General features: G+C 47.7%; 6 protein-coding genes across 6 annotated transcripts; 3 read left to right on the top strand and 3 right to left on the bottom strand.

The window, feature by feature from the left end:
* GGS22DRAFT_156282 (fungal-specific transcription factor domain-containing protein) lies at positions 1–3,550 on the bottom strand. Its single transcript, XM_047960345.1, has 11 exons — positions 2,985–3,550; positions 2,878–2,899; positions 2,597–2,820; positions 2,304–2,538; positions 1,943–2,230; positions 1,687–1,884; positions 1,591–1,638; positions 658–1,533; positions 500–609; positions 351–446; positions 1–296 (listed from the first exon to the last, which is right to left on the bottom strand). The coding sequence occupies exons 1-10, from the start codon at positions 3,079–3,081 to the stop codon at positions 352–354; spliced, it is 2,193 nt and encodes a 730-aa protein (XP_047820981.1). The 5' UTR covers positions 3,082–3,550; the 3' UTR covers positions 1–296; position 351.
* Positions 3,551–3,761: 211 nt separating this feature from the next.
* GGS22DRAFT_156276 (RNA dependent RNA polymerase-domain-containing protein) lies at positions 3,762–8,901 on the top strand. Its single transcript, XM_047960344.1, has 4 exons — positions 3,762–4,121; positions 4,236–5,588; positions 5,640–6,413; positions 6,468–8,901. Exons 2-4 carry the CDS (start codon positions 4,364–4,366, stop codon positions 8,558–8,560), a joined length of 4,092 nt encoding a protein of 1,363 aa, XP_047820980.1. The 5' UTR covers positions 3,762–4,121; positions 4,236–4,363; the 3' UTR covers positions 8,561–8,901.
* Positions 8,902–9,327: 426 nt separating this feature from the next.
* On the top strand, positions 9,328–9,784 carry GGS22DRAFT_198566 (uncharacterized protein; the record flags this gene model as incomplete). Its single annotated transcript, XM_047966152.1, has 2 exons — positions 9,328–9,469; positions 9,541–9,784. The coding sequence occupies 2 exons, from the start codon at positions 9,328–9,330 to the stop codon at positions 9,750–9,752; spliced, it is 354 nt and encodes a 117-aa protein (XP_047820979.1). The 3' UTR covers positions 9,753–9,784.
* Positions 9,785–10,090: 306 nt separating this feature from the next.
* On the top strand, positions 10,091–11,919 carry GGS22DRAFT_156274 (Aldo/keto reductase). Its single transcript, XM_047960343.1, has 2 exons — positions 10,091–10,584; positions 10,653–11,919. Exons 1-2 carry the CDS (start codon positions 10,423–10,425, stop codon positions 11,571–11,573), a joined length of 1,083 nt encoding a protein of 360 aa, XP_047820978.1. The 5' UTR covers positions 10,091–10,422; the 3' UTR covers positions 11,574–11,919.
* Positions 11,920–12,843: 924 nt separating this feature from the next.
* On the bottom strand, positions 12,844–16,323 carry GGS22DRAFT_156271 (uncharacterized protein). The gene is made up of 5 exons (XM_047960342.1): positions 15,891–16,323; positions 15,675–15,748; positions 15,271–15,623; positions 13,954–15,221; positions 12,844–13,899 (listed from the first exon to the last, which is right to left on the bottom strand). The coding sequence occupies exons 2-5, from the start codon at positions 15,695–15,697 to the stop codon at positions 13,591–13,593; spliced, it is 1,953 nt and encodes a 650-aa protein (XP_047820977.1). The 5' UTR covers positions 15,698–15,748; positions 15,891–16,323; the 3' UTR covers positions 12,844–13,590.
* Positions 16,324–21,304: 4,981 nt separating this feature from the next.
* Positions 21,305–22,993, bottom strand: GGS22DRAFT_156265 (uncharacterized protein). Its single transcript, XM_047960341.1, has 2 exons — positions 22,826–22,993; positions 21,305–22,362 (listed from the first exon to the last, which is right to left on the bottom strand). The coding sequence occupies exon 2, from the start codon at positions 22,322–22,324 to the stop codon at positions 21,614–21,616; it is 711 nt and encodes a 236-aa protein (XP_047820976.1). The 5' UTR covers positions 22,325–22,362; positions 22,826–22,993; the 3' UTR covers positions 21,305–21,613.
* Positions 22,994–23,046: the final 53 nt, after the last annotated feature.

The raw sequence follows: 23,046 nt of genomic DNA, 5'->3' as shown, positions 1-23,046 counted from the left end.
AGTAAATACCAATTCAAATCCGTGGTTATATACCAAATTAAATTGAAGCTGACTTATATAACGAACAAAAGATATTGACCAACATGGATATCTGAGCTAGCAGTACGTTTTACAGATAAATGAAGCGCCCATAACTGTCAATTAACCTTAGTCGCGATCTCCTGACAAACTCCGATATTACACCCTTAGATACCTCCCCGACTAGGTTGAATTTGAACAAAACTTTTCATAACCGGCGCCTCAGGCTCTGAAGCCAAAGTCGTCGAAATAGAGATTGGGAGGAGCTAAAGTAACACCTATATCGTCAGGTCATGCACACTTGAGTTGATATGATGGATTCATCACTCAACCCTAAAAATAGAACTGCTGCTGGGATTGCCCCGGGGGTGCTTGTGGGAGGAAGTCAAAATTCATATCTGCACCTGCGTAGAATGGGTCTGGAGATTCTTTCAAAACCGGTCAGTATATAGAAAATCGGTGCACGGATTTGGTCACCTACCCCAAAAGATTGAATCGTAGAGATCCATAGGTGCCAGTGTGGTGGGGTCTAGTTGGTTTAGATCTGGAATTCCTATGGTCTGTTGGATCGTTGGTTGGTACGGCATTGTCCTGTACACTCGTCAGCAGTCTCCCAGTCCAATCTAACAAATGACTTACGTAGAGAAATCGGCGAGGTTATTCCCGTTCTGTAACTCTGCCATTGCAAGAGCGGCGTCTTGATGTCTGTCAAACCCGGGCTGTAGACGAAATTGATTGTTGATATTTTGAAGACCTTGTGGGATAGCAACTCCAATCGGTGTGCGATTGCCAGAAGCACTTTCACTCTTGACGCCGGAAGCACCGTGCAGAGAGCCGTAATCATATATGTTCTTCAGCGCTGTCAATGCTCTAGAAAGAGGACCGGATAATTCAATATCCCTGTCAATTTTAGGAATGTGGTCAGGAGCAGGGCTGGTTTGCTCCTTGGCTGCTGCGGCTGACAAAGCTGAGATGAGATCTCCTTGGAGCTGGCGGACCTCAGGGTCTAGTTTTGTCTCGCATAATATTCCTAAGAGAACAGCAGAAGAAAGCCCGTGGTAGGTGAAGGCCCAACTTCGGGTCGGAATAAATGATAGCTGGTGCATTGATAAAAACATTCGGACAGTCTCCGTCAAGTTAGTTTTGCACTTGTCGGCCAAGGCTTTCTTTTCAGCAGGTCCTAATCTCGTACAATCTCGACGAAGAGCTGGACGACAGCAGACTGAAATTACGAAGGAAGTATGAAGGCGTATGGCATAATGCTGGAGCTTGTCGACCACACTTTTGCAAGCCTCCTTACTGCGTAGCTGAGGGAATACTTTCTCACGGATAGACTCGACGGCCTGGCAGTTGGCGAGGATTGTGTCGTACGAGTACCCAGCAGTGGCGTCCGGGTTAAGCTTCTGTGAAATTACTTCGCAGAGAGTATACATCGACTCTAGATATGATAGCCCCTCAACGGAAGAACTCGGGGACAGCGGAATGGGACAACATTGAATGTTGGTCATGTTAGGGCTGTAGCGATGATGAGCAACATGTGCTATAGCAGTGATGACTAAGCGATACTCTTACCGGTCAAATGATAGTGACGTCAGCGTATCATGCCAAAGGCACGTCCACCTAAATTGTGTTAATACATTATATAGAAAGATCAGGAGTCATTCATACCATAGCTTTCTTCGTACGTATGTTTTTACCGACATCTCAGTTGAATTGCTTTCGTCTGATGTTATAGCTCTATGAAGGCCGAGCGACTGTGCCAATCGACACGTCATGCCGATTAAGGCCCAAGAAGCTTCGGCTTTCATATCATTTAGGAGGCAAAATCCTATTAGCAATAATGCTTGGATTGAATCCAAGTTCGGCCTAAGTTAAAGATGATGAGAGCCCGAACAAGAAATTAGACGATGTACTCTCAACGTACCGTAATAAAAAGTTCCCCAGTCTGAGAAAATGAAACGATATCTGGACATATCTCTGGGCATCTCGCGTTCGAATATGATAAGGTGAATCGCGGTACTGCGAGCCGACAGCCATCACGGAAAAGAGAATGGCTAGCCAAGACGCAGAGACACGCCGACTTGACTTGCTGTGTTCCCTAGCATTTTTAGCTCTCTCTTCAAGATATATCATTATACGAGACTCTAGATCATCAATATCAATTACGAATCCCCAAAATGGATGTGTAATTTCTTTATACGCTCTGAAGAGGCTATTAGGAGATAAATTAGCACATAAATCTCGACACGTCTATTACAAGACGATTACTTCTGCTTGTCACTCACATCATCACTTCTCTATCGGAAGGAAGCTCAGAGAAGATGTCCTGCGTTAGACGGTCGAGGTGTTTTGACGACATTAAGGGGAAGGGCGCGGAGTTGTCAAGACCAAGAATTGGGCGCATATCGCGACGAATGTCCACACCATCTTTAGTCTCTATCGGCGACGGTTGATCTCGTAATAACGCAGGGATACTATTTTGACCAACGTAACGTGATATTTCCAGAGACTCCGGTTCATCTTCATGGCACATACTAATTAGCACAAATTGGTATGTGGAAGATTTGGCGGAGCACACCTATTGCTTGAGGCCAACCCTCGGGTTGATGATCGCTCCCTTGGTCATTGCTCACACTGTCATCAGGAGAATGAGGTCTTTTCTTCCCCTGATGACCTTCGGCTGACACGGAAGCTTGTTTGGAAGCACTAGAACGATTGGGTTTATAAGAACACAGCTGTGGATGTTCTCTCTTGACGCAATTTTCACATGGTTGCTTGTTGTCGCATTTCACCTTCCGTTGCCTAGATAGACCTTTAGTTTCAGACCTCATCTTACATTGAGTTTACTATGCCACACACCTGCATGGCCAACATGCCGTACCTAGAAATCACTTGTAAGCCGATGAAGAGTTTTAAGTTGATAGGACGAATCAGCGGGCGAATAAGCGCGCATTTGGAGAACGTACCATATCGAACTTTGCGGTGAGAATGAATGATGTGACTAGCTTGTTCGGGAGTCAGGTCCTGAATAGGGACCTGATTGATATCTTGCTCGGATGACATGAGCGCTGGTCGAAATGGCCTTATGGAATGGCCTTATGAGACAAACCCCGCCACGCAACGCACGCAACGCGCGAGCTAGATTTGGAGTTGGTACTTTGTCGTTTCGGCCTCGCCTCGAAGGCTAAGGCTTCCAATGGAATGAACAGATGCTATAGTCCGGCAGCTGTAGCCGATCAGGGATCCGACCTTAGCGCGCTGAATTACTCAAAGGTAATTGTTAAGCAAGGCAGGATCAGCAAGGCTTTGCTGTATGATTGTGATTGAAAGCGAAAGAGGAATTGAGAGAGAATGCCGAAAACCGAAGATCCTCTCGACCGTAGTTTGATGGAAGCGGGGCAAAAACTCGATTAGAGCGATAGACTACGATAGATTTGTGAACGAGGAAAATAGAATGCCAAGACTTTCCCATCGAACACCCCGAACTTTCCGAGACTTTGAGACTTCGACGGATCCACCCAAGCTTCGAGCGTCTTCACTTAATTAACGGAAAAACATTACCGGCTTTTAGCGATGTACCGTTGTACCTGCCTTAAGCTAAGATACCCGACCATGCCTGCCCAAGCACCCAAGCACCCAAGATATGAAAAGACAGGGGAACCCCGCAGTCGAGGATGGATCCACTTGTCCCGCTTCGACGTTCGAGCTCGGGCCATCCCGCATGGAAACCCTCGATGGTGTCCGCTCGATTAAGTGGAGAGACTAAGTCCAAACGGCTTGAGACAACCCCAAACCAATCTCCCTTTTTTCCCTTTTTTACACAAGTTAAACTATAAACGCGTCTTTTTCTCTACCGGACTCTACAATCGCGTTTCCTCTAAACCTCTAGGGTCGTCCCGTGTCAAAGTCGCGTCATCAGGGACGGCTCAGCACGGTCATTCTCACGATCCATCCTCTACCAATCATCCGGTGTGTCTCACGTTTCCTTTCCTGGCTTTCCTCTTAGTTGGCCCCGCACTTTGGGATCGGGTCGACATCATCCAATCGATCACCAACAAGTTTGTTTACATGACAAGATCCTCCGCAGTGGAGTTCGGGATTTGGTGAGACTTGTTCTGCTGCTGCTTATTCCCCCCATGTTGCAGTCTCTAGTGTTGTACACGAATCTGTGTGATGCTGGCGACGACATTGATTGGCCTCAAAGCTAATGTAGCTAGCCGCGTATAGTAGCGATTGTTCAAGGTTCTCTCAATTTAGCCTCTCAGCTGCATCAAGTCCCTAGCACAAACCTACCGTTCGGCGAGTCGAGCGATTGGGTTAAGTATCGAACTCTACCACGTGTAAAATGGCACCGCGGTCCGAGTCTGCTTACCCCCCACTCACGCCATCAAAACCACGGCTTAGTATCAAGGATTTCGATATTTGGTTCCTCGAGTTTTCCAATTCATACAACCTGAATCTCAAACGGACTCCTCCAGAATTATCACCGCAGAAGAAAAGGTCCTTGTCCTATTACTCAGAGTTGAAATATTATGAACTCCTCAAAGTTCAATATTTCAAGGAGTCCCATACGATAATTCAAGACCTGTTTGACCGTGGGGCAAAGGAGATTCATAGCAAGTGGGTGAAGAAGCCTAGTTCTGAGTCTGCCGTTACTCCTTTTCCTACACAATTGCCTCGGGCCACCACCGGGGCCGAGCGGGAACAATTGGTCGAGCTTCTTAGAGCTATTTTGGAAGATGTCTGTTCAACGGATATATCATCAAGCTCCTCAGTGTCAATTTCTCTCTCGCATCAAGAGTACGATGAACCCCCAACACCCACGAGGAGTCGACGTACCAAGCGACACTCTGATGAATGGCAGGGAAGTCCGACTGCTAAAAGAACTAGGAGTGTTACTTCGGAAGTTGACACAGAGTGTGACCCTGATGATTATGAGAGACCCCCGAGTGTACTTTCAGTTCTGGATAGGGGCCGTGTACTTACAGCTAGCCCTATGCCTAGTGAAGTGCTAATTCAAGCACCAAGGTTCGAACGAACTAGACCTATAGCCGTGAATGATTCGACTAGATCGGTAAGTACGAGCGGAACAACAAGTGCTTCTCAAGTTTTCTCAGGTCGTGATGAGTATGAGCTTCCATTAGCTTCTCAAGAGACACAAACCACAATCGTCGCAAGCAATCTAGAAAATATGAAGCTTCCACATTTGAGACAGTCACAAATTTTAGGGTCAGATTCGGACTCCTTGGCTCCGTCTTCAAGTACCGAACGTGCTCTGCACATTTCTTTTCACCATCACGAGCAGCTTCAGCAAAACGTACGGGGCCTTCTCAGAAATGATGTGTCGACGTATTCAGACGTCACACATTCATCAGAGCAGGATACCACGCAGCCTAATACCCCTTCTCTGCCTCCAGCCTCGCCACCTCCGTCGTCTTTATTTACAGTTCCTCCTACGCTATCTCCTATAAAGGAGAGCACAAAGGAAAACACTGTTGGTATGCCCCCACCTGTGTCATACGGAGGCAGTCAGAACTTTAGCCTCGAGCAGCGACTTCACAATGTTTGGCGTAAGCGCAAAACCCTCTTCCATATCAGAACCCATCATTAACCATCATCAGCTCATCTTCCTGCTCAGTATGACCAGGCTCCATTTGTAGTTCGCTGGGAGATTTTGCGAATTGCTCTCTACTGTGGAATACAAATGGATGATTTGCGTGTTGCCTACGATCCATCATGGACTGATCAAAAAACGATGTGGCGCAGGCTTCAAGCGTTGCCTATATTTCAAGGCAAGAGTTTTCCAGAAAGATCCCAATCTAATGCATGGGCCGCTGCTCTCGATGATAAGTTTGGTACTACGGATTCAGCAGTCATTCTCACAGCTTCCCTCTCTACTAATACGTCGAAGAATGGGCCGTTATTTACGCTTAGGCTTAATCCCCTGAAATTGGATCTTTCACATCGCCTCAGCCGCAGGTTTGGATCGGATAGATTTCTTGAGCTTGTTATACCATCTATGAATTCTCAGGATTTAAAATTTCTTGGAGAAGATGGCATAGAAAGTATTCAACAGTGGCTGGTCACTGAATCTCATGTGCTTCTTGGTCGTGTGTGGACGTCATTTTTTCTCAAGCCTTCCTTACCCAAGAAGATCAACAGTGATAATACGCTCATGCCACAGACGAAGACTATTTATCAAGAACGAATATATTTATTTGCTGAAGATGGCAATGATTTCTACCGTCTAGGAAGTGGAGATCACTGGTCGCCGAAGGGTGAAACAGTTGGGAAGCACACCCAGATGGGACGGGATGGCCTCATTGATTGGCTCTTGCAAGTTCCCAATAATCAAGGCCAATCGGTACTGAAGCTGTTTTCCCGGATTACATTAGGTATCGGCAACCGAGACTTTTATACTTCACATGGAAATAGTTAACAGTTCCTAGGTCTTAGCCGTACACATGCCACCATTGTCCTTCGACCCGAGCAAATTCGACACCGACCAGTCGACGTACTCTCACCGACAGGCGAGGTAATGAATGATGGCATCGCTCTAATGTCACGCGGCCTCGCGGAAGCTGTGAGGAAGTTCATGGGCCTGAAGGACACTCCAGCAGGTTTCCAAGGCCGGTTTGGTAGTGCAAAAGGATTCTGGATTTGGGATGTCACAGACACAAGTGACGACATCTGGATAGAAACCTCGCCTTCTCAACGGAAATGGAACTGTGATTATATCGAAGAGGACCATCGCACATTCGAAGTTCGCAATCCATCTAGAGAATTGAAGTCTGCCAATCTAAACCTTCAACTTCTCCCGATCCTCGAAGACAGAGCTATCGACGTAGCTTTAATGAAGTCACTGGTTGGCAAGTTCTTGAGAGATACCCTCGAAAGAGACCTCGAGGCTCAGAAGGCAGCCATGCTAGACCCGACCCAGTTCAAACTTTGGGTTCATGAAAATTCGCCATCAGTTCGCCGACAGGAACGCCCCAAGTATAACCAAGTTCCATTCACCGCTGGCCTGCCGACTGGTCGGGAAGATATTATGGACTTTCTCACGGATAGCGGCTTCGAACCGACCAAGCTTAAGTTTCTAAGCGATATGGCTTGGAAGATGAGAATGGACAAGTGTAATGAGCTCAAAGAGCGGTTGAATGTGAAGGTTGGACGCTCTACGTATGCCTATATGGTTGTCGATTTTCTTGGGATTTTGGAGGAAGACGAAGTTCACCTCGGGTTTTCCTCCAAGTTTTCTGATGAACATTCTGGCTTTTCCGAAACATACCTCCACGGCATGGACGCCCTTGTTGCGCGCACGCCCGCGCATTACCCAAGCGACATTCAAAGGGTAAAAGTAGTCTTTAAACCGGAACTGGGCGCGTTGAAAGATGTCATCATTTTCCCCACCAAGGGCAATAAACCTCTCGCTGATAAGCTCTCTGGTGGTGATTATGACGGAGATATCGCCTGGGTATGCTGGGAGCCCACGATTGTCAATAATTTCCGCAACGCGGAAATGCCAAATGTTCCAGATTTATTTCAACAGGGCATAGTCCGTAAGGAGAACGTTAGCTACCTTGAACTAGTAGGAACAAGCGATATCACTTCAGAGTTCCTGATGAGGGCTTTCCGGTTCAACATGCAACAGAATCTTCTTGGCATGTGCACGAACTACAAGGAAAGGTTCTGCTACGCCCAGAATTCAGTTCGAAATGATCCTGCGATTCTCTTGAGTACTCTTATCAGCCATCTAGTAGATAGGGCTAAGCAAGGAGTCGTCTTTACAGATCAGGATTGGGCTCGACTACGCAAAACTCTGCGCCGGGTCGACCCTCCAGACCCTCTATATAAGAAGGAAATTTGGAGTGGCAAAGGAGACCCTACACACATCATCGATTATGTCAAGTTTAGGATAGGGAATCCTACAGTTGAAACGGAATTGAAGTCGTTCAATGAATCCCTTAAGAATGCTGAAAATTACGATAAGGACCTCGTCGGGTTCTATCAGCATTACGAGAAGTTCTTGAGGCCTTACAGTGAGCGAAAGGAGGCTATTAAAAAGTCGACTTGGGAGACGATTTTAGACGAGCTTAGGAAGGATATTGATGCCACAGCTCAAGAATGGCGCGGCTTCCGCGGCGAGTGGGAAGCTAGACTCACCCATGTCTATGACAGGTGGCAGGCGATATCTCCTTCGAAGAAAGCCAATGCCAAAATCGTCAGAGCTATGCTACAAGAGGACCAGGTCAAAACCGGACTCTCCAACTGGGACTTGTTGAAGGCATCATTTTGTTTCAAGATGTACTACAAGATATCACCGTCATTTGTGTGGTACACCATGGGCCGGCAACTCGCATACCTCAAGGCTTTACGTTCTGGCGGCTTACCGATGCTCATAACTCCCAGTATGTACGCGAGTATGCGGCCTGATAGCAAGTTTGCCCGTGTTCGAGCTGCGATAGCGAATGAGCGCAACTTTGCCGAGGGCGAGGCGATAGATGAGGAGGAAGCGTCAACTATGGCAGACGACGAAATCTAGAAGGTTTCCTCGGCTGCAGATGGCGAATTCCGTCCAAATGGTATCGTCCCAACGACTATCTGCGCTTAGGTTCGCAGCATATTCGTGAGGAAATGATACCGTACCTTTTGACTATCTGACACTTGGATATTCAAGGGGCGGAGCTATTATGGTGGATTGGGCTTAATGAGATAGGATCAGGGAAGAATGGTTGACTAGTGCGCATGTTCTTTGGTAACGGTTGCGTACATCGAGGTGGGTATAGGATACCATGGAAGTCCCCTTATCTAGACTATTGGCTAGACTATAAGGGGCTGTATATGTCTAAAGAGAACATACAATTCAAACCGTCATTAGACTAACATCTTCCTCGACCGTGAAAACTTTCGAATTTCTAGTCAGTCTCATCTCCTTGATGTTACCTCAGCCGTATGTGCGCTTTGATAAGCTCATAATCGGCAGCCAAACAACCTATGGACAATTAGGTATACAATCGTGACTCTGAAGATTTGTACTTAAGGTATCGAATCCTGATTCAAGTAGCCATAGATATCGTACCGCCTATTATATAAGGAGAACGCTAGAGCATTAGACCGTTGCTTGTTTACACAAGACAATATCGCACATCGATGTGGAGCAAGAAGCAACGAACATGGCGCCGGTCGAGTTTATTAACAACTACCATTTAGTATAAATTCGAGCAAATCTTCTCGCAACACATGCTGTAAATCAACTCCTCGACTGACCCTCATTGTGGTATTAAAATTCGTGAGACATATACCAAGAAAATGTATACCAAATCGACCATAGCGATACTCGTCGCGGCTCTCTTCTCTGACCCAAGTACGCAGTTCAGCTGTCGTACACGGGAGAGGTGGGGATTCTCCCCGGTGTGCTGCACGCGTATAGAGGGCCAGCTTGGAATCAACTGTGAGTTTCTCGCGAAGAGCGTTGCAAGAAAATACGATTAAATATCTGGTTATTCTAACCCTTCATCACAGGTCTTTCGGCACACCAGCTGGGCGTCACAAACCCCAGATGGGAATGCAACTTCTTGGTCTACAACACCGCAGGATGTTGCCAGCCTACCGTAAATTCTCAGGTTACCATATTTGAGACTGATAGGGCTAATTGGATCGAATTGCAGATTTACACAAACCCGAACAACAACTACACTTTTGCTCTCTGCGGAACACAGGTCGATCCGAGATAATAAGTGGTACTGTGGTCTATGTACGATAGAAGATATGGGTCAATCTTTCCCTAATTCGCTTCGTATTCGTCGTATTCGTCGTATAGCGCACATAGGCATTAAAGAGAAAAGTGAAACAAATTCGTATGTGAAATCTCCTACCTCATGACTAATGATGCACGATGATGTGATGGAAGCAAAGTCCGATAGATGTATACGTCGATAAGACGATATCATGCATATAAGTGACGATATTTGCTGGTATAGGACTTAAGGTAGGTTTGTAGGTTTGTAAGCACGACTTGGCAATGTGGATGTCACCCTAGCAATTCGCAATTTCCAAGGTGGCTAGCATCGGTCCCCATTGTGCAACTCGAGCTACCGGCCATAGTGGTGATAACTTCGACTTAGTAACAGTTACCCCGCTGGAGTTTGGAGATTAGGGAAGGGACTTAAGGCCAATCGAAGTGTTCTGCGCGGGAATTTCGCATTTTAGAGTTCAGCCAGAACGGATGTAACCCAGTATACGACAATGGCAGCGGAGGTACGTCTCCATACATAAACCTACCGGAAGGTACATAAACTCTATCATTCCACGTTCGTCTCAACTTCGATTCATCGAGACGTCGTTAGTGGAAATACCTAGGACACCTAGCTTCATTCCCAATACCTAGTTCTAGTTAGAATCGTCATGGCTGCCAATATTCCCCAGTCCCTAAAGGACTCGCTAAAGGACACCGAGGTTGAATATCGTAGGCTCGGTAATAGTGGTCTGCGTATTTCCGTCCCAGTATTCGGCTGTATGAGTTTTGGAGATACCAAAGCGCAGTCATGGGCCATTAACGAAGAAGAGGTAAAGTGCCATACACTCACAGAGAAATTAGTCCCAAAACACCCCAAACTCGCTAACGCCGCCTCTAGGCTCTGCCTCTGCTCAAGTACGCCTACGACAAAGGCCTGAACACATGGGACACAGCCAACGTCTACTCGCAAGGAGTCAGCGAAGTGATCGTCGGCAAGGCGATCAAGAAGTACAACATCCCGCGCGACAAAGTAGTCATCATGACGAAGTGTTTCTGGGCCGTCGGCGAGACGCCCGACGTGCGGCACTTCATGCACGGGGAAGCCGTCGACCGATCCAAAGACTACATCAACCACTTCGGGCTCTCGCGGCTCGCCATCTTCAACTCCGTCGAAGCGTCCCTAAAGCGACTCGACCTCGACTACATCGACGTGTTGCAAATCCACCGCTTCGACCCCTCGACGCCAATCGAAGAGACAATGAAGGCGCTACACGACCTCGTGCAATCGGGGAAGGTGCGGTATATCGGAGCGAGCAGCATGTGGGCGGTGAACTTCGCGCGTCTGCAGTTCGCGGCGGAGAAGAACGGGTGGACGAAGTTCGTGTCGATGCAGAACCACTACAACCTGCTCTACCGCGAGGAAGAGCGCGAGATGAACCGCTTCTGCAACGACACCGGCGTCGGGCTGATCCCGTGGGCGCCGCTCTGTCGCGGACACCTCGCGCGTCCACCAGCCGACTTCGGATCCACGTCGCGCAGCAAGCTCGAGAAGGACAGTTCGCCCGGCGCCCACGGCACCGTGGAGCCGGACCTAACGATCATATCGCGGGTGCAGGAGATCGCGGCGAAGAAAGGGTGGCCGATGAGCCACGTAGCGCTGGCGTGGATCAACAAGAGGGTCGCGAGTCCGATCATAGGGTTCTCGAGCAACAAGAGGATCGACGAGGCGGTCGCGGCTAGAGGGAAGACGCTTACGGATGAGGAGGAGAAGTACCTCGAGGAGCTGTACCAGCCGAAGCAGATCTCGGGACACCAGTAGGGGGGACGGAGGGGTTAAAAAAGAAGAATATCCGTTTCTAGACAGTGTTGTGGGAGGGTACCATGGATGCGGTTTATCGTGCGCTAGGTACTAGACACGGCATCTGCGGAAATTGAGGTGGGCGGGCGGATTGTACATACATTTGATACATGTCAAATACGAAGCAGCGCCGAGTTTTACGAGATTTTGTTCGTGAGCTGTGCGGGAAGCCCGTATTTCACTTTACTTCGCTTCCTTATGATTTACCGCCATTCACGTGAGTCGTTATCACAGACAGAAAGTGTTGGGATGTTGGGAAGCCACTTCGTCATGAGGCTTGGGATATGAATGGAGGATTTGTGCAAAGTAGGTTTATATACAGTAATAAACCGTTAAACTATCACATACGACCATAGGAGCTAGAAAACTCGGGATCCCGTCCGCTCTCCCATAGATAAGCTGGCTACCGCTGGACTAGTAGTTGGGTCGGTGACGACCAGCGAATCCCCAGTGTTGTATGTTTTCTTTTTCTTTTTTTCTTTTCTTATTTTTTTTCACTTAATTCTCTCTCATATTACTCATATTACTTCATTTTGATCAAATTTTCACTAGTCGTACTTATTATTGGTTGCTTTCTCACTTAGTTTTGATACGTAAAATCGTCAGTACGAGGGAGTTACGTCGATTTTAGTGAGGCGATCATCAAATAGCGAATCGAACAGATCCCATTCTTGCTTCTCATGAAAAGAAAAAAAACTGATGCCCTAAAAGTATTCATTGGCTGAGACTATTGAATCAGCCATGGCTCTGGGTCTGTCGGATCTGATCCTATTGCCAGGGATCGGCGCCTTCACGTTATGGCTGTGTCACAGAACCCGTAGCAAGAGGACCGCCGTAGGCTTGCGGGAACGTATGGTTATTAACGCCCGAACCCTCCCAAGACTTCCTGGAACCTGTCGGTACATGTATCCCGCTGGCGGCTTTCCGGTGGGGAGCTCCTGGGTAATCCCTGGTAAAGCCCTTGACGATATGATCTCCAGGGCCATCCAGATATTGATGAGTTGTACATACGCCTTGAGGGTGATCTTTCTATTTCATATTGGTTGATAATCCGATCACAAGCATATCTAGCTCTTACATTCCGAAGCTTACGTGGATCTTGCTCGTCCGGACGGTTCGAATTGGAATCCGTTACCCCCCTGATCCCCAGAATGTTTGACTAACGCTGGTGGCGTTTTCATTTTTAACCTGTCGAAGTCTCGAAGAGGCGCACAAATCGCAACAGAAATCATGAAAAAAACACCAAGTTTTTGCGTACTAAGAAATCATTCGTCATCATCTAACTAGGTCTACGGATATCGCAATGTTCGTGCCCCCTTCCCAAAAATTTCTACCGCTGCCCAGCAGGGCTATATAGACTCACTGAGAACCAACCACACCCCATTCCCGAGTAAAAACGACCCTTTCCTCCTCTTTCCAATCCCCGTTCCCCTCCGTTTCACCCCCAATATTTTCCGAGGGTATCACCTTATTGAGCTATCTACATTAATTAGTAAGAAAAAGGAAAATAAAACTTTGTATGTTTGCATATGGACATTGAAAGAGGAAAGTCAGACAAAAGTTATAAGATCAACGGCTGGTGTGGTGGAACACCATATGTGAGAAAATAGCGCACAACGAAGTGAAGCAATCTTTTTTGGTTTGTCGTAACCGCCGCGATATACCTCCGGTCTATCCCATCCGTCGTAAATCAACTAGTTGTGCTCAATTCGTCATAGCATCTTAGCTGGGGAGAATTCCTCCATATTCGGGTATAGTGTTGATAATTTTAATGAAATTGGACCAGTGACTGGTCGTAGAGAGGGGATAAGTGAGAAGATTGGCGCCAGGAGTGCGCCAGCTGTCCGTCTATAATCCGTCTTCAGATCGACGGGTGGGAATCCAAGGAAATGTTTCATTGCTCGTCCAAGATTTTCTATCCAGACATAATAAGAAACGTTCGTTCTGAAAAGATAAGACTCGGGTAAATCAACATGACTTAAATCATATTAGTTAGCCCGTCGAGTGGAGGGAATGTCTTTTTTGGTGTAGGTTGCTGTGGGTGAACTACATGTTGGTGTTGGTGTTGATGCTGGTGTTGATGCTGATGCGATAAAGAGCTAGGTGTTGGCATAGGAATAGGAACTGGGGTTGTAGCCAGGGATACAGGCGTGGTTTTTTGTTGGGGCGTCGCAGGTTGCTGAGGCTCGATCTTAGGTTTCGTGATCTGAGAAGCGGCGACAACTCTTGTGTTGCCACTTTCACGTCGCCTCTTGGGCGCATCCTTAATCTTAGGGTGCGTGTGGCACTGCGATGTGTTAGTATATGATCTAAGTGATAGGAATATCGCATCAATTCTTACCTTGTACGCGTGTCTAAACCAAGTTGTGCCCTTCTTCTTGCTGCTCACCAAGGCAATCCAATCGTTGCAGCTTCCACAAAGGCCCTCCCAGACATCTGGGTTACCATCCATTCGCCTTGTCTCTTGAGGTTCTTGGAAGGGATTTCCAGTAGCCGCACTGATACCGTGTGTGAAACTCTTGTCGTACCAGAAAGCAGAATTCTTCAATACTAGCCATCGGCCTGGCTTGCAAATACCACACCATCCCTCTCTCTTGTTTCCGTGGCCGCGAACCCACTTCGGAGTGTACAAGTCGCCTTCGAATCGTAGTTCTTGCTCATGAGGAACGAGGTCCGGATCCGAAGGATTCATGTCCTCAGGCGGCGGCGGAACCTGTTCTTCCTGCAGGGAGGCATATAGATCTGGTGGATCGGATAAGTCCGTGTAATGCCCATGCAAGGAATGTGGGTCAGCGTTGCTTTGCAGCATCCTAAAGAGTCCGTGAGACAGCAGAGGTGGGGGAGTTTCGAAGTGATGAGCTTCGGGGTGAAAATGCTGTGATGGCAATTGAGACGGTAACTGTGTTGGAAGAAGCATGCTATTTCGGAAAGCCGGCGGATGCGACACAAGGAACGGGTGTTGTTGGACGGCTTGAAGGTTTCCAAAGTTCAACGGAAGCGGGTGATTTGGCATCGTAGGAGATGAGTGCCTTGAAGACATCCGGGGACCAAAAGCATCGTGTGTGTGATGGTAAACGAAAGGTGATGGTCGGCGGTTCGCGTTGGTGCCATAAGACCCAGTAGACCATCTCTTGTTTCTTGCGCTATTCTCAACGTTGTAGGGGGCAGATCTCATTCCTGGTCGAGGAGACGGCGAGGCACCACGGCCACGACTCGCAGTGCGGACAAGGTCAGAGCGGCTTTGAGGAGTCATGCGAGGAGAGGCCACGGGAGACAGTTGCGTTGAAGACATGAGGGAGTTCCGGTTCGAAGGTGGCGGATAGTCTGATGTGAAGGACGGAGCCTCGGATAAAGCGGCAGAGAAATCTTCATATGAAGGCATCTCTGAGAGATTTCCTGTTGTCGATACGGTAAAAGATGAGCCAGACATGCGTCTGGGGTTCAAGCTTGACTCGAATCCCATCGATTCGTGGTCCATCGGAGGACCAGAGTACCTTAGATCTATGATCGGGATTGCCTCGTCCGTTGTGTATGCCTGTCCAATGCTCATATCCATATCTAGGTGAGGAATTTCAAGATGATCGTCGCATGGCTTCGGTCCCCATGGGCCTACATTTGCGGTTAGCGGTGGCTTTACGTTGACCTAAATGTAACTCACTGCTATCCATTGTCGTCACGGGGTAAAAGTCCTGGTGCATCGAAACAGGTCGTGACATAGTGTCGCTTGGTGTGTGAATCGTCAACCCAGACGGCGTTCCCCACGAGGGCATCGTGCCAAATTCATCTCCGGCGCAGAATGAGAATCCTTCATGGATAGTAGCTGGTCTCGGCCGTGTTTCTTGTGGTGCTGGCGTCGCCCATACCCCAGTTGGTGCCACATGAGCCTCTGTCTTAACAGGCATCTCGTTCCTATTCATCGTAGCCAGTGGAGGCGGGTGCGGTGGCGGAACCTCTCTGCTGTACTTATCGTTTGAGGTAAGCGTAAAAGTAGGCGCCTGAATTTGCTGCCTCCTGTAGTCGTGTGAGTTTCTGTCATATGTCGTCGAGCCAAACGATTCATACAGTTGCGCCTGATTTGAGTCCATGATTATCTAAGTGTTGAAAGGAATGTGATTTGATCTATTATAGACTGTATGCTACACACCACACATGAAGGTTAGTCAACGATCCAGACGATGTGAGTGTATTGGCCGACGGGATGACGGTGACAAGGGGTGGTTATATAGTCCATGCACGAGGGCGTCACAGCAGCTAGGTGGTGACCTTTTCATAACATACATGGTCAATGGTAGTCGAGTATAATCTCGAATGACGTTGGTGAGATTTTAACCTCGGAAGGAATGTAGAGTTATGTGGGTGTCCCACGTCGAGGGTGGGAGCAAGTGAGTGTATATGTTGGCGAGCAGCGTTGAGCTCAAGGTCGAGTGCGTAAGGTCTTAATTAATGAATGTAATGAGTTGACTGGGGATAGAACAACTCGTTAGGTAAGCTAGTTGATGCTTGCTTCACATAGACTGGTGGTGTCCAGGTTGGAAGAGAGCCAGCTCCCAGTGTTATAGACCAGAGTGGCAATATAATAGAGCTTTGTTAAGGGTTGGAAAAAAAGGAGTGACTAGTAGTAGAATGCCTTAGTATAATGGTGTGAGGGAGAGCGGCGAGGCGAGAAGAGGAGTAAAAGGGCAGGTCAATGGAGGGGCGGTGCAGAAGATGGAGAGATATAAAGAAGGTCTCTCGAGTTACAGGCACCGCCTAGGGACCCATAGACAGTCCGATTATAATCCAACACGGTCAGGCTGGACCAGGCTCGGAACATCGGTAGGAGGTAAGCCGGAGTTCTTGACACAAACCTGGCCACGTCTGTGAACTCAACAGGAGAGACTAGGTGGTGTGCGAGGTTCTGCTTGGCTTGCTGGAAAGAGACAGGCAAGACAGGGCAGACAGGGACCAGCGGGCAGGGCTCTGCAAGGATTTGCAATACAGGGTACGGAGGGTTACATCTGTTCGTCGATGATGTGTTGCGAGGAATAGTCAAGCCTTCAGGGCAGGGCAGGGGAGAGTGGTGAGCGTATGGGGGAGCGGCGGAGAGCGTCGATGGGTCTCGGGTACATAGCATGTAAGAGGTAGCCAGAAAGTGATTAGACTGGTGACTAGGGACTGCCCCAGTCAGAAATATCCATGAAATCTCCAACTCTTTTGGAATAGTCGGGCAGGGGTCTTGATATAACAGGACGAAGGTAATTTGATATAGAGAATGGAAAATGAGAAAAAGGTGAGAATTTTATTAGATCAAATAAAACATATCTGCTCGGCAGTTGGAAGTTAAATGAAGCTCTACATAAACAACGGCCGAACATCCACTATATTTAGCCCTTCCCGTTGAGCCTCATGGGAGGCGACAGGTCTCATATTCTGTGTCCGGGCCATGTGGCAAGGTGCTAAATATTCATCAACTCATACGGCGGCGCATGCGGGTCGAGAAGGCTAGGACGACGGGACGATTCGCGAACTACCAAGAGCCGCGAAAATAGGTCTCGGAGGATTGTTGTTTTGCGCGTATGGCCATACAGGTGAACGTATATAGTTAGAATTCCGCTGCCGTAGGGTCGTATGACACGACCATGACACTTTCGTGGACCGGATACGTCGATCTGGAGAAAGACAGGTTTCCGAAGAGTACAATCTCTTATTACCAACCAGGGGTCTAGTTCTTTGGAAACACACTCTAGGGTCTCGTGGAGTAAAGACCAGGGCCGGTGGAACCAGCCGGCCGAATACATCTCGCTGCGAAACACATCCTTTGCGGTGTACAGCGTACATACCTAGTAGTAGTAGATAATAGATACCTACTAGGTATGTAGGTATTGTATGTAATCTGTAATCGCTGGTAGAATTATTAAAATGAGGATATTTCTACTATTAACACGCAACCCGGTCCGGTGAGGATATTTGATTAGTGTGTTCGCAACCGGTACCTCGCAAGCTGACATCTATTTTTCGATGTCTTGCGTTGGGTAGTATGCGCGACATCGCCAATCAGGTTGGCGACATTGCTTAAGACGTCAGGAGGCGTGCATATGAAAAACTTAAAGCCTAACATCCACATCCACAGAATCCAACAGCCATAAACACCAAAGCTCAGCAGTTTAGCCGGCTGGTTGGTGCGTTACTCTGATGGTTGGAAGCTGAGATGTGAGATGAGGGGCTTGATAGGCAAACGTAAGTGAACTCATCTGAAAGACCGGATGGCCAAGAACTACCAAGAACTACTTAGGTACAAGGAGGAGACTGACGAAGCCACAAGATGGATGGCTCCGGAATGGTGACAATAGCCAATGACGGCGAAGAGGACTAATGGATGGGGAGGCGGAGCGACGTGGTCGAGTGGTAGAGTGGGCAAGTGGGCGAGTGAAAGTGGAGGAGATGGTGGTGGGTTGGTCGATACTTGGACCTCTGACATCGTGGAATGGTGTAGCCGGGGCTTCAGATAAAACCCTGGCGTGATTGAGGAGGGTATACTATGTAATCGAAAATTGAATCGGCAGGCTCTGGTTCGCGAGAATAAACAATTCGCAGAGTTGCAGCAGAAACTACAGATACTGCAGAGAATGCAGAGTGAGAGTGCAAAAAGACTGCAGAAAGCAGAAAGTAGAGTGTTCGGTATTGTTGTTGGCTCAAACTACTGTTCTTTGACTGGTGGGATAGGTGGGATTAGTGTATAGAGGCTCTGGAACTTGGACCATTCCGACCAAGATTAGGAGTTGTCGTCTCGTTCGTCAGCGGGAGCGCGTTTGATGTTGAATTTCAGTTGCCTCGGGCAGTCTTTTCATTGGCTCTACGGAAAATAGTATGCAGGCAGGGGGTGTAAGGGCCAGGGGGTTATATCCCTGACGCGTCTCAGGATCTGTAACAGAAGGGCTGATCCTTGTAAGCCCCACTTGCCTCAGTCCCGAAAGTCAAAAAGGTAAAGGTAAAAGGTCCAGATCCACTTCGCCGTACTTGAGCTGTGCCTTCACACCGCATTCCGCATTCCTCTTCTATCTTCTACCCTTCTACCCATTCTTCCATAGGAACGCTTACGGCAGAAAAACTTTAGAAACATTCACACACACAGTGGTAGTGTGCGATATCAAATGTAGTCGTGCCGTTTCGAGAAAAATAAAACTTTTACCCCCGCGGCAGATTCGGTCGACCTCTAGGGGTATATCAACTTCAAGTCGTCGTTATATATACCAGGTATATACCACGGTACCTAGTTCATTTTTAGAAACAATTTACCGGGGTTGTCTTATACTGGTGGGTAGAGTACGTATAAGAAAAGGTACTGAGAAATTTAATGTATTTGTGTACAAATTTTATGTACCTAGTACTTACATATTTCAAATATTATTCCGTATTTCCTTTTATTTCTCCAAGATTACCTAAGGACTGGTAGAGTCCACGGTCCACGGTGTGCGTGCTCCAAAAGAACCCCCCCCCCATCCAAATTCCCCTCCAAACCCTCCCCCAAAAGACCCAAGGACGGCAATCAGTTGGGCTGCCTCTGGTCCCTGTCAACGCCATAACTAACGCCATAACAACGCCCGGTCAACGGGGTCAACTGGGCCATCTGGTGTTCATTTCTCCTTAGTAATTATCCCAACGTTCCCTTCAACCCCTCATTCGTTTCGACTTACCTTCGAAAAATACGGTACTGCCAAAGCTGAATAAACAAAATATCTAAGGCTTTGGTACCGCGTCTTTCTTGCGAACCCTTCATCTAATCGACATTGTTTTGCCTCGTCAGAGACAAATAAATGGCCGAGGTCGAAAGCCCCACTAGTTCCAAGTTTTAATAGAACATCCGATACCCATAAGGTGGTCACCAACATCGTTCCCGATAGAGATAAGCCCTACAGGTTGTCACCTAGGTACCTGGGTAGCTTTGAACGTGGACACCTCAATGTTGACCTAGGTGGCTACCTGGTACCTAGTAGATAGGTACATACCTACCTAGTAGGCCTTCAGAAATAACGTCGCATTCTATTAAGATAAGTAGCCACATAGCTAATTACCTAGATGAGATAACTTTGATTAAACTCTACGTATATAGAACATTTGAACTTTTCATCACCTTCATATCACGGCCCTGGACGATAAATCTCGTACGAAACACTGACACTTGAGCTAGTCGAAGAATACCGAGTCGCGTCATCTTGGCATATCCATCCATCTTTGCGAAATACGTTTGGCCCTACGGCTTTACCGAATCGTAAATCGTACTATGTAGGTAATAGCAATCGTCATATTATGGCGCGGGGGGGTCGAGAGGATCTTCAGATCCTTGATCGGGTAAACAGGGCTTTCTTTTTCTTTCCAAGATTCTTATCGATATACTCGGCGACATGCCCTTGCGCATACAGTACACAGTACGCTGGACGCTGTACATATTCTCGTCGTGTGGTCACTGGCCAGTACCGTACCGACCCTGGCAACCCGCGTTTATCACTCGACATACATTTTTTTATAGTGCTTACATGTGTGGGTGATGTGGGCGCTGTGGGTGCCTGAGCACTTTCAGCATAAACGCCGCGCGCTGCAGTAGTCCTCCAAGCTGGATCTCCTGCATCTCAGCAGTCACCTGCGCCTCGCGGTATGTCGTTAGCTATCTCGGCTGTGGCCGCGGTCTGAGCGCTAGATTATAGTAGTTGGAGATGTACCTGCATTACGCTCCGCTGTCGTAAGCGTGGGCCAAGGGCTGATCGATATGAGATTCTGAGATGTATGGAGATTCTATCAACTGACTAAATTTCAAGGTTGTCTCGCTCCCGATGCCCTTGGAAGGATCAGCTTATGGAAACACGGCTTGCACGGTACGGCACGACTTGCTTCCTTTTCCTCCTATCTCCAACCAGTGCCACGTATTTACGTAGGTATAATTCTACCTCTTACAGATAGGCATACGTATATACACACGTATAGTCTTCATAGGCTAATAGGAAAACTTGCACAACCAAGTTATGCATATCGGACGGATTTAGAATAGGTTTAGGTGTGTTAAGTGTGCTAGGTATGCTAGGTATGCTAGCTGGCTAGGTCACTGATATCTGATGTATTATCGAAATGGGAATAAATACCGAGACATACTGAAGTCGGACCTCGAATACCCTCGGACGGTACATGCTGCTAGGTATGTCACATCTTAAGAGCAACCTTTTAATTAGTTTCTGTCAGATCGTGTCGTGTAAAGTGGACAGAAATGGGCTTCTAGTCTTTCCACATGTTCTATCAATCGTTCCATTCTATGGGGGCCGCTTGTGCACCCCACCCCGAGGCTGGCCTACTGCTACTTTCTTGCTAGCCTACCGGGATAGGCCCGGTCCTTTGCATAACATTGACAGCTCTTTTGGGAAATTATTCAATGCCTCGCCTTTACCCGCAGGCCGTTGCTATTAAATTTAGCAACTCCTACCTCTCGTCATGAAGATCGCGGGCTATCGATGACGAGATCACTTCCCCAGATGCCTAGCGTAGACCCATTGGAAGATCATATCATGCGTGAAAAAGGTTCACAGTGAAAGCGGAAGTTCATGGCGAGAGGGCGATAAAAAAAATCCTGTCCGAGCCCGGCTTACGAAGAGGTACCGCGTCCTCCGAACGGCGCCCAGGCTGCGTGGGTTAGCATGAATCACGCCTCGTAATTTCTATAAGCAAAATTTTTTCGTTTCCTCTTGCGATCAGGTTGTTCAAACAACTATCGCTATGTTTGTATTAGATCTGCTTGCTAAAACGACAAAAGACCCGAGTATAGGTGTTTCCAACCGACCCAAACGTAGCGCTTCGTAATCCCAAAATATCTAGAACAGCATGAGAAACTACTCGTATCGTGAACTCCGATGCAGGACTCTTTTTCTTTCTTGGATCTCGGTGGGCAATTATTGCGCTAGGACCTGAATCGCAATGGATTGATCCGGAGTGTATAGCGTAGACTGCTGTGAGGGTTCGCGGACACCGTAGTGTCGCCGTTAGTCCTTGTTGAGTTTCTTCCACACCTCGTTCTCAGCTGCGGCGAGTTTTTCTCCCGTCTGCTGGGCCCATTTCTTTGCCGAATCCCAAACCCCACTTGAATCCCCTCCCTGGCTTTCTAACTCGCTCTGCTGAATAGCTGACCTCTGATGCATGTCTAGTTCGGATGCGTTTACGTTCTGGTGATATCCCGGAGGATGCTGCAAGCTTTGGGTAGGTGGGCCACCCACAGCCGTGGGTCCAGGGCCACTATATACCGAAGTAGGTACGGAGGCCGTAGATGTACCACGCTGCTGAGCCGCGTACGGTGCGCTAGGAGGTGACATGGACATCTGCGGAGGATACGGTATGCTCATAGGCTGAGTTGCCGACGTCTGCTGGGGTGGTTGATACCTCTCACCCGCCTTCGGTGGTGGTGGAATATTTGTTCCAGTAGTTCCCGGAGGGGTGGGGAAAGCACCAGGCTGTGGTGCTGGAGGACTATTCTGAGGAAGATATGCTTGAGATATGGCCCCCGTCGGAGCTGGAAGTGAAGGTGTGGCACCGGGTTGTGCGGATGGATACGACGTCTTCCTAGTTGGAGTAGGTGATGTACTGGTTGTCGCTGGATTTGAAGCAGATGATGCTTGACCACCTGCAGTCTGGGGAGTTACTCCGGATGGTTTCGAAGCAGCAATAGGACTGTCGGTATAGACGGGAATAGGCGCCATTATGAATACCCTCTTGACCTACACAACTAGACTTGATACTATAGAAGAGATAGAGTGAGACAAAGACAATTGAGAATTATGTTTTAAATTAAGTCTCAATAGCAGAATGCAAGAAAAAGGAATGACTCAGAAATTCTTATAACGTGTCGTCTCTGCTAGGCATCTATGTTAATAGTCTTGGAAGTTGGACGAGCTCGTACAACTCAACCACCCAATGCGGGAAGGAAAAGGTAAATTGAAAAGCGACGTCATAGGCGTCGAGTTGTCAGGTGACTCCGCTAAAACTTTAGGCTTTTTGTAACTGACAAAAATGAAGCTACTAGATTTTGTTCCTGGTTACATACGCAGGAATGTATGTATATTGTGTTTGGTCTGATATCCAGTACCTAGTATGCAAGGTGGAGTTTGTAGGGTTTGTTATACAGATACAGATCTCTTTGTGTTTTGTCTTTTTCTGATGTCCTATGAACAAGTTTTAAACAAAGATAGAGGGAGACTTACAATTATCGAAAAGATCCACATTAACTATTACTATAACATCTCCCACCTTCAATTTACAATTGTAAAAAGCTTGACAAGGTAAAAACATGATTCACATCACCATGTATATACCTAGGTAGGTTGGAAGATATTATATCTCACATCCAGATTGATGTTGTTCTTGATACTACTTCGTATTATAGGTATTTATCAGATGGCGGGTATGGTCCTGGCCTAAGCTG

This window comes from Annulohypoxylon maeteangense (genome assembly GCF_022496945.1).
Source record: "Annulohypoxylon maeteangense strain CBS 123835 unplaced genomic scaffold GGS22scaffold_4, whole genome shotgun sequence".
Lineage (NCBI taxonomy): Eukaryota > Fungi > Ascomycota > Sordariomycetes > Xylariales > Hypoxylaceae > Annulohypoxylon > Annulohypoxylon maeteangense.
The sequence above is the reverse complement of the archived record's forward strand: the minus strand, read 5'-3'. Positions and strand labels throughout refer to the sequence as shown.